At 52.2% G+C, this 15,163-nt stretch overlaps 1 protein-coding gene across 3 annotated transcripts; it reads right to left on the reverse strand.

Annotated features, from left to right (window-relative positions):
- Positions 1 to 9,388: 9,388 nt before the first annotated feature.
- Positions 9,389 to 14,638, reverse strand: Gfi1b (growth factor independent 1B transcriptional repressor). Of its 3 annotated transcripts, none has more exons than XM_059259007.1 (6): positions 14,539 to 14,638; positions 14,013 to 14,150; positions 12,969 to 13,240; positions 12,580 to 12,717; positions 11,229 to 11,394; positions 9,389 to 10,025 (listed from the first exon to the last, which is right to left on the reverse strand). In XM_059259007.1, exons 1-6 carry the CDS (start codon positions 14,636 to 14,638, stop codon positions 9,847 to 9,849), a joined length of 993 nt encoding a protein of 330 aa, XP_059114990.1. In that variant the 3' UTR covers positions 9,389 to 9,846. The 3 variants fall into 3 exon arrangements, with proteins under 3 accessions (XP_059114990.1, XP_059114989.1, XP_059114991.1); XM_059259006.1 differs by having other exon boundaries at positions 11,229 to 11,493; XM_059259008.1 differs by lacking the exon at positions 12,580 to 12,717.
- Between the last annotated feature and the right edge of the window lie 525 nt (positions 14,639 to 15,163).

Genomic DNA, 15,163 nt, shown 5'->3' on the forward strand with positions numbered 1-15,163 from the left:
CACTCGGTCACTTTTGGTATTACACACGGACTGCAGGAAGCCCAGGCAGGGGAGCGCTCTCAGGCCAGGCCTCTAGGCGGGTGGGAACAGCCGGTGCAGACAGAAGGCCTGGTCTCCGCAGCCAGCCTCTGCACCTGTCTTCTCTACTGAAGGCCATCCTCTTGATTTTAACATCAGATTTCTCTGTGCTTCCTCCAGAAATAAGTCCCTGACTCTCGGGGCTGGGCTTAGTATCCCTCGGTCCCTCAGAGCCCCCCAATATCTTTCACCCCCAGATCTTGCCTCACAGAGAGCAACCCAGAGCAGAAACTGAGTCTTAGGGTCTCTCCTCCAACTCTTAGGGGAACTGTTCTCTAAAAGTCTGGGACCTGCCTGATGCCAGCAAATGCTCAAAGGGGACAGCGGGCTCCTGGGTCTCCTGTCTGCAGCAGAGTAGAGCCTGTGGCTAAGAGAGGTGTACCTTGCCTGCGTCCCATCCTCCGCTACTTTTTCCCCTGTCCACTTTCTGCAGAGTGATATGACCTGGCTTCTAATGCCCGGTCCTCCAACCACTCCAGAAACTGGCAGTTGAGTGGGCCTCACACAGATTTAGGGGCTGTGTTGGGCATAGGGAAAGGGCAGGCAAAGAGGTCCAGTGGGGTAGCACTGAGGGCTTCCCCAGGACACTCTCTACCTAGTTTATTTCTGATTCCCTGAAGGCCAGGGTGAAACCACTGCCCTGAGGAAGGGGGGTGACTGACACCCCCGAGTCTGTGGCCACATCCCCTGCTGCTCCCAAAAGGGACTTTGGGGACAGGAAGAGCTGCCCACAGTGGTCGCTTAGGTCCCTTCCTGCTGCCCAACTGAGCTCAGAGATAAGTCCTTGTGTGGCCCAGAGAGGCCAGGGGCCCAGGCCTTCCCCAGAAATCATGTCAGAATCCCCCACGCAGAGGAAGGGGTCTGAGGGCCATGATAACCCCTCTATTTTTAAGAGATCCGGGAGGAAGTTCTAAGTCACCCTTGGCAGAAATAGCTCCAAGCTTCTGCCTGGCGTCTGTGGCTGCAGCTGGTGGCAGGGTTGGGTGAGGAGTGTGTCACAGTTGGAATCATCACCCAGTGGCAGGGTGCCACCTAAGCCCCAGCCTGGCTTGGAAGGTTGAGCCTGTGTCCCCAAACCAGAGCTGTCCCTAAGGATAATACTGACAACCACATGTACTGTGCCCTACTGCCTCACGGGAGGTGCTGACGTCACGGCACAAATGGCAGAAGGGAGGGCGCTGCTGAGGAAGCATGGCGTCTGAGCTGTTGTAGGGTGGTTAGGAGGGAGAAATATGATGGGATGGAAAGGGCCACTGGGGTAGAGGGGACAGAAAGAGCAGAGGCCCGGCACCAGCGGAATCGGCAAGAGCTGGCTATGGTATAGGGGACAGAAAGAGCAGAGGCCCAGCACCAGCAGAATCGGCAAGAGCTGGCTATGGTATATCGTCTACCGCCCCACCAGTGGTTCAAATCTCTGGCCTGAGTTTAGGAAATGGGAGTAATAGCAGCATCCTTCAAAACTGTTAAATACATTTCTTGTTCCATTGTCTGGTGCTGTGTGAGTCCCCGAGGACTATTTGATATCAGCTTGTTATCAGCGACGCCAGGCAGGAGTTGAGCAGCAGAAACATACCAAATGTCACTTTTCTATTGTCCCAGTCTTTAAACTGTGTCTCCGTGGCATGGTTTCTTCCCCACTATTGGCACCTCCACCCTTCGTTCCCTTGTTCAAGAACTGAGAGAAGGGTCTGGGCATGGTGGTGCTCAGCCATCACCCCAGCACTCAGTAGGCTGAGGCAGGACGATCAAGAGTTCGAAGCCAGCCTGGATGGCATAGCAGGACCATGCTTTCAAAAAAGGACAAAGAATATGACAAAAGGCAATCTATGGGTTGCTGGGGAGGCAGGTGGAAGGTTCAGAATTCTAGAAATGGCAAAGGTGAGGAAACTTCTGATCAAGCCACCCCAGCCACTGCAGCAGCCAGCATGCCTTAGCCCCCATACCACATCCATGTCCAGGGAGCTGTTGGTGAGGCCTCCTCAGACCACCCCTAGACTTGGTGACTCGTCCCTGGCCATCACCATCCTCACCTCACACTGCGCCTCTTCTATCAGCTCTGTTTATTCTGTGCCCACTGGGGAGAAGCTGAGATTGTTGGCTGGCACCCCAAGACCCTGGCCTTTCTCCCTAGAAGGCTGTCTGATGAATGACACATCTGTGGTGGATCTGAGTGAATGGCATTCGACTCGGTGGGACTACCATGATGTGTTTGCAAGGGTCCTCGATGCAGCTCTCACATACGACCCTACTGGACACATTGCTCTGCAGTTTCCCTGGGCACCTGCTTAGGCCTCGGTTAGGCAGAAGGGGAGACCTGCAGATACAGACCAGTCCTGGCTTGGAAGGCCCAGCCCACCACCCCTATTCCCAACAGGCAGGGAAACACAGCAGGAGCCTTCTCTCTCTCCCCCTCTTTCTGTCTTTCCTTTCATGGCCTCCTTCCCCCTCTCCCTTCTTTACTGTTTAGTATTGATTTAAGACAGGGTCTCATGCAGCCCAGGTGCTCACACTCACTGTGTAGTCGAGGATGACGTTGAATTCCTGATCCTCCTGCTCTGCCTCCCAAGCACTGGGAGCACCACCGCGCTGGGATCAAACTTAGGGCTTTGTGCATGCTGAGCAAGCACAGTACCAAATGAGCTACACCCTTCACCCGCTTCTCGATCTTTTAAAACAAAAGAATGCATCATCTCTCTTCCCTGGATACCTCTCAACACCTGCTGTTGTAGACACCATGGAAACCCCAGAAAGAAAGTAGAGAAAAGGACATAAAAATTATTCACACTCAAAGCTAACCCTATGGCAACTGACATGTATGACTCTCTCCATAGATGGCTCACATTGGCAGGGAATCAAGCGGAGCGTGGCTGTGCTGAGCTCTAAGAGTGATGTCACCCCAAATGTCTTTTCCCTGTAGGTCCCAAAGCACTAGAGGTCCTGGGACATCTCCCAGGACCCTGCTTCCCCGTCCTCTGCCTCCTGATCTCTGGGGCCCTTGTCTTCCTCCCCACTCATCTCCTCTCACTCTGAAGCTCAGTGTCTTGATTCCTGGGCAGGGATGAGCACGTCAGCAAGGTTGTGTCCCCCTGGACTGGGGCAGGCACTGAACTGGACAGTCTAGTGGCCTTGCTAAATGTAAAGTGAGTCTGTTACCTCAGACCTTGGGGCAGAGAGAGAGGGTGGTATGGGAAAGAAAATGGTGAAGTAGCCTCACTGTTCTGTGCTCCCCACATGCTTTTCCTCATGTGTTCTGGGGCATTGGAACCTTCTAGAGAATAGAATTTTTTGCTCTAGAAACTGCACAAGAACACAGCAGACCTGTTCCCCCACTGGATGCCTGGGACAAGGTCCTCAGCCTGTGCCTGTCTGGAACTGATTCTCAGCTGTGTCTGCTGGTGTTGCAGTAGTCAGGGCCCCAGGAACCTCAGAGGCCTCTTTTTCCCTCCCAGCTCTTGTCTTTGGGTCAAGTGGTTAGAAGTCTCTCTTTCTCTCCTGTTCCCCCTTTTCCCGCGCTCTGGGCCACCATGGCCCTGATAACACTTGGAAGGCGCTATCGACCCAGGGGTGTCCTCCCACCCAGCCCACTGCAGGCTCCGTGCTGACAGTTGGCAGCCGGCACAAGCTGATAAACTTATCAGGCCAAACCTGAGCATGGCTGGGTCAGAACATGTCCTGCCTCAGATTTCCCTCCAGTTACCTTTCTGCAGTCACAGTGCCTAAGAACCCAGGCCCTGCCTGGCTCCTGGCAGGGCTCAACCCCAGCTAGACCTATGGAAGCCATTGGAGTGGCACCCTTCCAAGCCAGAACTAATGCTGTGTGTCCTGGGAAGAGTCAAGAGTCCACTGTCCAGCTCTCAGTTCCTAAGTCAGGGCCCTGCTTTACCTTGTAAATCCCGTCCCAATTGTCAAAGATCCAGGGGCTCCTGTGGACCCAAATTTACCAGGGACAACTAGGCATTGGCCCCAAATGATGGGGCCTAGCATTTGCTATAAGGTTACTCCTGGTGCTGGGGCTGGGGCTGGGGCTGAGGCTGGGGTAAGCTGGCCCACATTGCTAAGGCAAAAAGAAACCTGTCCCCAAGGAGCTGTCTACCCATGCAACAGGAGCCTGGAGAGGCTGGCAGTTTGGAGGGAAGGGGCGGAAAGGCAAACCTCAAATTAATATAAACCTTAAATATAAAGCTCAAGTTATATTTGAGCTGCAGGACTCTTTTTTTAATGCCAATGATAATGTTATCATTCATGCCTGTTGCAGAAAAACAGCATGCTTGGGCACACACACACACATCACACACACAGAAAAAAGACAAAAGTACGCACACCCTCTTCCCTCAGCAGGACCCCTGTGGACACCCCTGCATACTTCCTCCTTCTACGTGTGCATATAATGAACAGAAAAGTATCATAAGGCATGTGCTTATTTTTTTATGAGTTTCAAAAAATTCATTTATCTATTTTATGGGTGTGGGTGCTTTGTCTGTCTATGTGTCTGTGCACTATGTGTCTGCCTAGTGCTTTTGGAGGCTCTGGAACTCCAGTTATAGATGGTTGTGAGCCACCATGTAGGCACTGAGAATTAGACCTGGCTCTAGCAAACAGTCTTCTTAACCATTGAACCATCTTCCCAGTCCTATATATTGATTTTTTTTTAAAAATTATGTATATGTGTGTTTTGGTCGGTTTCAGAGAGAGTACATGCAGGTGCCTTGTAGAGGTCAGAGGCATCAGATTCCCTGGAGCTGGAGTGATGGGATTGTGAGCCGCTTAACATGGGAGCTGGCAATCAAACTTAGGCCTACTTCAAAAGCAGCACTTGCTTTGAACTGCTGGCCAACTTTCCAGCCCATGTGTACTGATTTTTAAACCACCTTTTCACTTGAAATAACTTCCTTTGGGAAGGTGTTAATTCTGCAAGTTTATTTTCTCTTCCATTTCTTAGGCATCCACATACCCTAAGTCCAAGGTTCTCTGACAAACAGCAGAAGAATGAGGGCACCCCTCTTTGCCAGCCCCCAGAAACCTTGACTAACAATACCTTGTGGACCTTCTTCAAGGCTTGCCTTTGTAAAATACTCAATGGGCCCTGAGTGTCAGTGGAGAATTGGTTTTGGAGTCACCATGGATACTTGTCGCATATAAAATGACCCAGTATTTATTTGTGGCTTTATTTTGTTGTTTGTTCTTTTGAGATTAAGATCTTTCATAGTGGGGGCTAACTTTGAACCCTCCGTGTAGCTTGAACTTCTGACCCTCTGACTTCTGTCTCCTGAGAGCTGGGATTACAGGCATGTGCTATGGTCTGATATGGGCTATTTTTTTTTTATTTGCAAATAGCCCACACACACATCCTCATGTATACTCTAGGTTTCTTTTTCCAACTTTCCTCTCATACTTTAAGCCATTGCTTCATGACTTTATAACCCCTAACACAATGCAAGTGCTGTGTAAGTAAGTGAGTGTTGCATTGTATTGTTCAGGAGTAATGAGAAACAATGGGAAAGGGGGACAGAAGAAGTGGCTCAGCAATTAAAAGCACTTGCTGTTCCTGCAGAGGACCCAGGTTCAAGTCCCAGCACCCACATGGTGAGCTCATAACCATCTGTAGTTCCGGTTCCAGGGGATCCAATGCCCTCTCTGGCCTCTGCAGGCATCTGCACACATGTGGTGCACATAAAACCACACAGGCACACACACGTAAAATAAGAGTAAATAAATCTTTTTTAAAAAAGAGTGAGAAAATGCTTGGGCATGGTTAGTTCAGGCTCTTTATCCTCCATAAATTTCCCATCCTTGGTTGGCAGGCTCAGAGCCTGCAAACATGAAGGCTGCCAGACAAACAGCCGTTCTGCTCTGGTGTTCTCCTGCGTCCGAGCAGCCTTCTAGATGCCCGTCAGACCAAATCTTACAAAGCACACTCACCCTTTTCAGACTGTGTGCAGATGTGCCACCAGCCTTGTGGCCAACTGGTTCTCATGGGTGCTGGGGATACGCTTTCCTTTTTTACAGACAGGATGTACACACGCGCTGCACCCACTCATCTCTTAATTACCTCCCTAGGAGTGGAGTAAGGGTCAAGGGGTAATCAGAGTTTGAAAACTTTTTTCTGGGGTCCCTGAGCTTGGACATAAGGCCAGTGGACTTATGAGAGGGAAAGAAGAGTGTGCTCCCACAGAGGGAGGGCCATGGATGTGATGTAGAAGACCTGCTGTTCTTCTGGAGTGCTCAGGGCCCAGCAGAGCCTGGTTTTCGCTTTGTAGGGACTCACCAGCACCACTCTGGTATAGTTTCCCCCTCCATACCTACCCCACCCTCCACAGAGGAGTTAGGGCTGGCAATCCCACCCTCAACCCCCATATCCACCTACCACACCCTACAAGTCCTGAGCCCACCCCGTTCCATGTTCTATTAAATGGGGGCTCCCAAAGCTGGGAGGCGGAGCTGCAGGATTTGGCTTGGCGAGCTGGATTCTGACATGGTTGCTAACTGTCTGTGTGAGAGTGAAAGCCACCATCTCTGGGTCTGTGGCAAATGGAAGTGACAGGTGATTTTTACAGGGCTGGGTGGTGTCTCTCGGTTCATACAGTGACACTAGAGGTGGGAGTGTCTAGCCAGATAGGAAGCTAAGAGGCACCGACAGAAGTAGAGAGCAAGGGTCTTGTACTTCCCTCAAATTCCAGCAAATGGGCGGTGCCCCACCGCACCCACTGAATCAGCCTCCCTCAGCATGAGGTGTCGTGACGGACACTGGAGACTCTGTAGCTAGCCGTGCTCCCCCTGGACACACATCACAAGCCCGTCTGTAAGGTGCCTCCAAGCTTCCTCAGCTCCTGGGCTGATGCCCATGTGAAACCTGTCCTGCAGAGCCCCACTCATCTCTGGGCATGGAGCCATGCCAGCCCAGCCTGGGCCATAAAGTCTTCCCAGTCTGGGCGCTGGTACCTGTGCCCACACCCACCTTGGTCTGTGATATGAAACGGAGTGCCAGCCCACTCACTACTCTCAGGCTGTTGTGGTCCCTTCCCCTCCTGCTATGGAGGCTCTCAATGGAGGAGCAAACTGACTGCCCCTGACTCCCCGACCCTCAACCTCAGCCAATCTGGAGGAAGGTGTTCACCTGCTTTCCCGTCTCTGTTCCCCTGCACCCCCCTCAACACACACACTGCAGAAGTGGCTGAAACCCTGATATTGTCTTGGTTTTGTTTAGCAAACAAGACACATGCAAAGCAGGTCTGTGTGTGTGTGTTGGAGGGGGGCTGTATGCACACATGCGCACGAGTTCAAGTAGGCACAGAGTACCCATGTACCCATCCTCTACCGTCACACTTTATCTCCTTACCTGAGAGGTGCAGGATGCCCTCCCTACCTCCACCCCACCCTCACCCCACACTAAGTGTGGTTTTGGGCCAGTTCCTTGCCTTGTCTGGGCAGGAAGAGCCTCACATTGTTGCCAGGGGGCCAAACACCCTAAAGAAGTCAGTTTAAGAGGCCAGGGTTGGCCTGGGTTGAGAGTTCAGGCAGCGAAGAGCTTGCCTTGCAAGCATGAGGCCCTGAATGTGATTTTCTGTACTCACAAAAATAGCCAGGTGTGGAGGTGCACACCTGTAATCTCAGTGCTTGGGAGGCAGAGACAGGAGGATTGCTGGCCTTACTTGGGCCCTCCCACCTAGCTCAATCAATGAGCCCCGGGTCCCTGTGAGAGGAACAACCCTTGTGGTTTGAATGAGATGTCTCCCACAGCTTCAGGCATTTGAACACTTGGTCCCCACTTGATGGCACTGTTTGGGAGATTTAGAAGGTGTGGCCTTGTTGAAGGAAGTATGTCACTGAAGGCAGGATCTGAGTTTAAGGATTTGTGCCATTTTGAGTTCATTCTCTCTGCTTCATGCTTGCTGTTCAAGATGTGAAGCCTCCGCTTCCTGCTCCAGCTGCCATACCTGCTGCTGCTGCCAGGCTTCCCACTGGGACAGACTCTCATCTCTCTGGAACCATGAAACCCAATAAACCTTTCCTTCCACAAGTAGCTCTGGCCATGCTGTGTAGCCCTGGCTCTCCTGGAACTCGCTCTGTAGAACCAGGTTGGCCTCGAACTCACAGAGATCTACCTGCCTCTGCATCCCAAGTACTGGCATTTAAAGGCATTCACCACCACTAAAGGGCCATAGTGTTTTATCATAGAAATAGAAACATAACAAATACAGCCATCTAACACTCAAGGCAGAACTGGCCTACACACACACACACACACACACACACACACACAGAGTTAAATTGTGTTTTGCAGAGGCGCTATTTAAAGACAATGGAATTCTTTGAGAGTTCTTTGCTTTGCTTCGGTTTTTTGTTTGTTTGTTTGTTTTGATTTGATTTTAGTGTCAGGAACTGGACACATTCCATGCAAGCACCACACCACCACTACAGTCAAGCCTCCATGGGATTTCTTTTCTGAACACTTTCTTATCTCCAATAGGCTGGGCTCCCTGAGCCTCTGTTGTCTCATCTGTAAAATGGGACGTCACATGCCTTGTGGGGGTTGTGTGGAATGGAGAAAATGTATGGAAACTCTTGAGTTTATACCTTCTACCAATGCCAAAACTGTCTGCAGAGGAACTGTGAGCAGCTCCTGGGCCATGGGCAAGAGACACAAGTAGTTTAGTGTCAGAGGAGAGAGCCCCTGGCTGGGATGACCAAGGGAGGCTCCATGGAGAAGGTGGCATTGGTGTGGCTTTATTGGAGGGGCAGGACTTTAAGTGGGAATTCAGAGGGCTTGGTAGTGCTTGCGAGTACTAGGTCCTGGGTACTGTTTTCCATGGGGAATCTCACAGACTTCTGCTAATATCCCCGCCAGGACAGGACTGTTGTAATAACAGCGTAACTCAATGAAGCTGAGCCCCATAAAGGTTCATGGCCCCACCTGAAGTCACACAGCTAGTCAGGAAGCAACCCCAGGCTTAACTTAATCACTCCTGCCAAGTTCCTTTTGCCATACTCACAAGGCAACACTACAGAGTGTGGCCATTCCTCAGGGCTGCTGCAGGAGATTGATACTGCCCCCAGTAGCACTAGCCCTGCCCTCCCGGTGCCTGTCACGACGCTTCTCAGTTGGTCTGTTAGCTCCTTGTCAAGGTCCTAGAGTCCCTAGACAGTCCAGGTACCTAGTAGGCACTTTACAAACAGCCAAATCCATCTTTATTTTTATTTACATCAGTTGAGCGGAACAGGCTTCTGACACACCAATTCCTCGTTTCCCAGCTTTGTGGTTCAACTGTGGAGCCTGACTCCCAGATGAATGTGGTGTGGTGGGGAAGGGGGGGCAGCCAGCAGATCTGGCTAAAGCAGAGGGGTGCCAGACCTCCAGCTGGGCAGGAGGCAACTCTGACTGTGGCAGCCAGAAAGAGAATCCTTAAAAATTCAAAGTCCCCAGGCCCAGAGAAGACGCAGGAGGGGTTCTCTGTGGATCCTGGCTCTTGTCTGGTTTTAGCGTCTCAGTTTTGTCCACCAGGGTCTTGTAGCTTTCTATGCTGTGGCAGGGGACAAGAACAGAGGATATCAATGTGATTGCTTCAGTTCAGAAAGGCCAGAGCTGACTCCTACACCTTATGGCGGTCTGAGAAGGAGTGTGGCTTGCCGGAGGTTGCCTGGCAACTCCGTGAGTCTCAGAAGAAGCAGAGTCTTCTGGCCAGCGCTACTTCTGGGAGGACGCGGGAGAAGGGTCAGGATTGTGAGGCTGGCCTTGGAATGGGACATACTGGAGCAGGATGACCAGTTGTCTCACTTGAGGTTGTGCTGGCTCTCCCGGTGACGGCGTAGGTCCACCTTGCGCTGGAAGCCCTTGGTGCACAGCTCACAACTGAAGGGCTTGAAGCCTGTGTGCTTGCGGCTGTGGGTGATGAGGTTAGAGCTCTGGCTGAAGGCCTTCCCGCACACCTGACACTTGTGGGGCTTCTCACCTGGGGAAGGGGTAAACAGCAGGGTGGGGTCAGGTGGCAGTGCCAGGCAGCCTCCACCCTGCAGACATTCATTAGGTCTCTTTTATGGCCAGCCTTAGAGAATGATGGAAAATAGCCAGGTGGTGTGGTGTGCACCTTGGTCCTAGCACTTGGGAGGCAGAGGCAGGTGGATCTCTGAGTACGAGGCCAGCCTTGTCTACAGAGGGAGTTCTAGGACAGCCAAGGCTACACAGAGGAACCCTGTCTCCATAAACAAAAAGCAAAAGAAAGAAAGAAAGAAAGAAAGAAAGAAAGAAAGAAAGAAAGAAAGGAAGGAAGGAAGGGAAAGTGAAGAGTTACAACTGATACACCGCTTACCAGGTGTGTTGGTACACAACTATAACCCGAACACCCTGGATGTAGAGGCAGGGGAACTTTGAGGTTGAGCTTGAAGTCAGCCTCAGCTTTATATTAACTTCAAAGCTAGCCTGGGCTCCGTAAGAATTTGTCTCAATAAGCAAGCAAACAAACAAACAAAAATGCCTCTCTGATGATCAGTATTGCCAACTTGATGGGACTTAGGATCACCCAGGAGACACACTTCTGGGAATGTCTGTGAGGAATTTTTCAGATTGGGTTAACTGAAGGCCCACCCTAAGTATGGCTGGCCCTGTTCCATGGGCTGGGGTCGCGGACCGACTGCATAAAAGGCAGAAAGCAAGCTGAGCACCAGCCTTCCTCCCTCTTTCCTGACTGTGGAGGTCATGTGACCAGCTGCCTCACGCTCCTGCCACCATGCCTTCCTGCCACGACAGACTCCACTCTCAGATCGTGAGACAAAATAACCCTTCTCATAAGTTGCTTCCAACAGGCATCCTTGTCCTATAACACACAAAGTAACTGATACTGTCTCTCTCTGGAATCTAAGCCGGTCCAAGCTGGCACAGACCTTGCGCAAGGACTGACCCAAACAAGTGCTGAGTTACAATGGAGAGTGTGACAGAGCGAATGGCTGTGAGTGGGTGGATGAATAATCCACAGCTGTCTGCATTCTGCCCGCAGGTTCGCGCTGATTGGCTATCCCTTTAGTGTTTATTTACATTGAGCGATTGTCCGGCCCTCCACCCCCTCCTCAAGTGGGTCTCTTGGCAAATGATGGGGTGCCCAGGGGCCAGGCAAGGAGACCCTGTGGCCTTTCCCCAGGCTTGGCAGGGGTGCACTCACCCGTGTGGATGTAGGTGTGTTTCTTCATGTCCGACTTCTGGTGGAAGCGCTTCCCACAGAACTGGCAGGGATAGGGCCGAGTGTCCGAGTGGATGAGCAGGTGGGTAGACAGGGTGGATGAGCGCTTGAAGGCTTTGCCACACATCCGGCACTCGAAGCTACGCTCCTGCCGGAGGAAACGAGGCCCTGGGGGGTCAGGTGCAGGTGGGGCCTCGAGGCCCGGGACAGCCAAGCTGGGCGCAGGACTGGACCCGGCTGGGACGCCCTGAGAAAGAGGACACTCCGTTGGGGTGACCTCAAGGACAGGGGTCTAGAGGAGCAGGAAGAACCCCACCCCTATTCCTGCTTCCTCAGCTTAGACAGAGGCTGGGGCCTGACTGGCTTCCTATGAGATAGTTTCTTGTGCCTTTCACAGTATACTTTTCAAAATAAGCCTCAAAGTACATCTGTTGACAACTAAAGAAACAGCTAATCTAAGCTTTCCAGGAATTCACCAGTAACCCAGAATGAGTTCCTCCTGCCTGGGACAGTGACATGCTGAGTCAATTTAGTTAAGACAGGTTCTCATGTAGCCCAGCTTGACCTTGAACTTACTATGTAGGTAATGATGACCTTGGACTCTGATCCTCCTGCCTCCATCTCCCGAGGGCTGTTATGTGCACAACCATTCCTGGTTCATTTGGTGTTGGGGGGTCAAACCCAGGGCCTCATGTATGCTAGGCAAACACTCTGCCAGCTGAGCCACCTCCCCAGCCCCAGTAGCCATATGTATGATTTGGGGTGAGCCATTTAGCATGGGGTTGATAGATTTCTTCATTTCTGTGCGTTGGGGCAGCTCTAGCAGTGGCCTGGATGGGCTGTGGGAGGCTGGGAAGTTGCAGACAGGGCCAGCTCCCAGTCTGTTGCTGAGGGATGGAAGCTCCTGAGGTCACTTCCCACCTTTCCCATCGACCCAGGTGTTAGTAATCCACTTCCATCTGACCTATATGACCTCTCTGGAAATGGGTAGAGGGCTGAATAGGCACCTGTTCTGCTCTGGAAGGAAAGGGTCCCAAGATTGGGTCCCAACTGGCAGAGATAAGGGGGGTGAGCTATGCATTTAAACCTAACTCTAACACTCTAAGAATTGAAAATGCCTGCAGGGCCACTGAGAGCATTAGGATGGTTTCGGAGCCTCACAGGCATACTCCAGGCCCCACCCCCAAGTCTCCAGAGCTTCTTCCAACCAGATGTGAAGCCAGTTCAGCCAATCAGAGACCCAGTATGTTCAGAGACTCAGACCCAGGGAGGCAAGTCCCTCCCCCTGCCTCGCCCACCATCTAGTCACCTTCAGTCTTTTCCAGATGCTCACCTGGGAATGGACATGTGTGTGCTGCTCTAAGCTCACAGCATGGCCGAAGGTTTTGCCACAGATGTCACAGGCAAAGGGCCGGGTTCCGCTGTGAGAGCGGCGGACGTGCACTTCTAGCCCATGAGGGGTGGAGAACACCTAGGACAGAGCAGACAGAGCATCAGGCCCCTAGAAGGAGGCAGGCCTGTGGTCATGCAGGCCACAGGCCCAGCTCCAGAGCAGCGGGGACAGGGAAGGGAACTGCATTGGTGGTCCTGCTGTTCTTCTGCTGTGTTTCCCAGGGAGTCCCCTTACCTCTCTGTGGCAGTTCCCTGTCTATGAAATGGAGGCTGTAGGAGGGACCCAGAAGGCCCCTCCGTGCCCACATGCCGTTCATGCCCATCACTTACCTTGTTGCACTTGACACAGTGGTAAGTGTCCATGCCTGGAGAGTAGCGGAGGCTGAAGTCCAAGGGCGACTCGGTGCTGGGCACGAGGGGGCTGCCGTACAGCCTCACGGAGCGCTCCAGAAAAGCAGACTGCATGGTGGAGGGGGTCTGTTGGTAGCTGTGATTGTAGGAGGAGGCCAGGGTATCCCAAGAGAAGCTAGGCTTGTAGAAAGGGGGTGACTCGGAGACTGGCGACTCCCCATCCTGGGGTTGGGATGTCACAAGAGGCCCCTCTGTGCAAAGACACATGCAGAGATTTATTTTAAGGATTTACTTTTAACTTTCTATTTATGTAAGCGTGTACCTGTGTGTGTGCCACGTGTGTGCAGGTGCCCTCAGAGGCTAGAAGAGGGCACTGGATCCCCTAGCTGGAGCCACAGGAAGCCTCAAGCTGCTTTGTGGTGCTCAGATCCTGGAAGAGCAATGAGCGTTCCTAACTGCCATGCCATCTCTCTGGCCACCAGGTGACTTGTTTTACTTATTTTTTGTTTGTTTGTTTGCTTCTAGACAGGGTCTCTCTGTGTAGCCTTGGCTGTCCTAGAACTCTCTATGTAGACCAGGTTGGCCTTCAGCTCACAGAGATCGGCCTGCCTCTACCTCCCGAGTGCTGGGATTGAAGACGTGCGCCGCCACCACCACCTGGTTCAGGCGGTTAATTTTGAAATAAGGTGGCCCATGCGCCATCTGGTGACCTCCTGTTGAGGGTTCCAGTGTGCCACCCCAATACGTACCATTGCTATAAGTCTTCACTGCAGTCACAGCCCTCACACCCTGGGGCACCACCTGGCCACCTCCCTATGGACCTGCTTCACACCCACAGCACAGAAGCCCTCATCTGGAGCAGGTGCCTGACCAAAAGTATCCAGCAGAAGTGGAGAGCCTGGGTGGCATCCAGTGATCTCACTGGTCCTTCCCAACTTCATGACCCCAACAAGTCCTACCACAGAGGCCAACCACTTTTCTCTCTGGCACTTTCAGGGGACAGTGGGGACCCCAGCTGGGTACCTGGGGCTGAGGCCATCTTGGGCAGGCTCTGGTCCAGCAGCATCTCTCGCTCCTGTTTGACTGTGTTCCAGTCCAGAGTTTGGCTTGGGAGTAGTGTGCCAAGGCCAGGGCTGCTACTCACGATGTGTTCTTTCACCACTGAGGGAAACAAGACCCAATAGTCACCACCTGCAGTTCTGGAATGCCTGCAGGGAGCAAGAAGCACTATGTTTCCAGGGAGAGAGAAACCGGGGAGACCCACCTGCTGCTGCTCACACCAGATCCTCTGCCCAGGATGGGTAGAGGTAAGGGAACCTCTGCTGGACTCACATGCTCCTACCTGGCTCCAAGCCTGATGCTCCCAGAACCCCAAATGTTAGAGGAGATGAGTATTTCATTCATTCATTTATTCACTCACTCATTCACTCACTCATTCAACCAGTGACAGCTAGGCCTCTTCTTCTAGCTGCAGAAGAGATGCCACAGCATCATCAGGACAGAGTGCCAAGTGGGCATGGGGTGGGGCCTAGCCTGAGCTCGGACTCACCAGGTATTACGGCAGGAGGCCAAACCAGGTCATCATCCTGTGCACGGGGCTGGTGGTAGGTGTGTGCCTTCTTACTCTTCACTAGGAAGGATCGTGGCATTTTACAGAGTTTGTGTCACCCCTGCAAGGGAGAAAGGGGTGGGAGTGGCTAAGAGTGATGAGCATCACTCCTTTGGATTTTGGAGCCTTCTCCCGAGATCAAAGACACCCTGCTCCGTGCTCCCCAAAAGTTCACATCCACCCGGCACCTGTGAATGCCACATCAAGTTAAGATGTGACTGAAGATAGGCCTTGTATCCAAAATGACCAGTGTCTCAACAAGAAGAGGGAAAAGCTGGGTGCAGGGAGAACTGTTTGTGTATCAGAAGCAGGAATTAGAGTCAGGTCTCTGTACAATAAGGGACGCTAAGGACCGCTGCCTGCTACCAAGAGCAGGGAGAGACCCCACAAACTGGCTTCCTTGGAACTTATGGAAGGAACCAGACTTACTGATACTTTGACCATCTGGCCCCCCAGAACTGTGAATTAGCCACAGGGAAAATATACACATGCTTAGAAACTGGATTCAGCCTGGATTGTAGTGGGAAACAGAAGGGAGGATGGAGCTGGGGTTTCTGACGCAGAC

The sequence above is a fragment of the Peromyscus eremicus genome, chromosome 4 (genome assembly GCF_949786415.1).
Source record: "Peromyscus eremicus chromosome 4, PerEre_H2_v1, whole genome shotgun sequence".
NCBI classification, from domain to species: domain Eukaryota; kingdom Metazoa; phylum Chordata; class Mammalia; order Rodentia; family Cricetidae; genus Peromyscus; species Peromyscus eremicus.

What these genes read in the sequence shown, in the direction of transcription:
- Gfi1b (XM_059259006.1), bottom strand. Translation starts at nt 14,638, where the DNA reads ATGCCACGATCCTTCCTAGTGAAGAGTAAGAAGGCACACACCTACCAC. An exon ending in ACTGTGTCAAGTGCAACAAG is followed by an intron (nt 12,718 to 12,968) that starts GTAAGTGATGGG and finishes GCTCTGTCCTAG; the next exon opens with GTGTTCTCCACCCCTCATGG. An exon ending in ACACACATGTCCATTCCCAG is followed by an intron (nt 11,494 to 12,579) that starts GTGAGCATCTGG and finishes CCTCTTTCTCAG; the next exon opens with GGCGTCCCAGCCGGGTCCAG.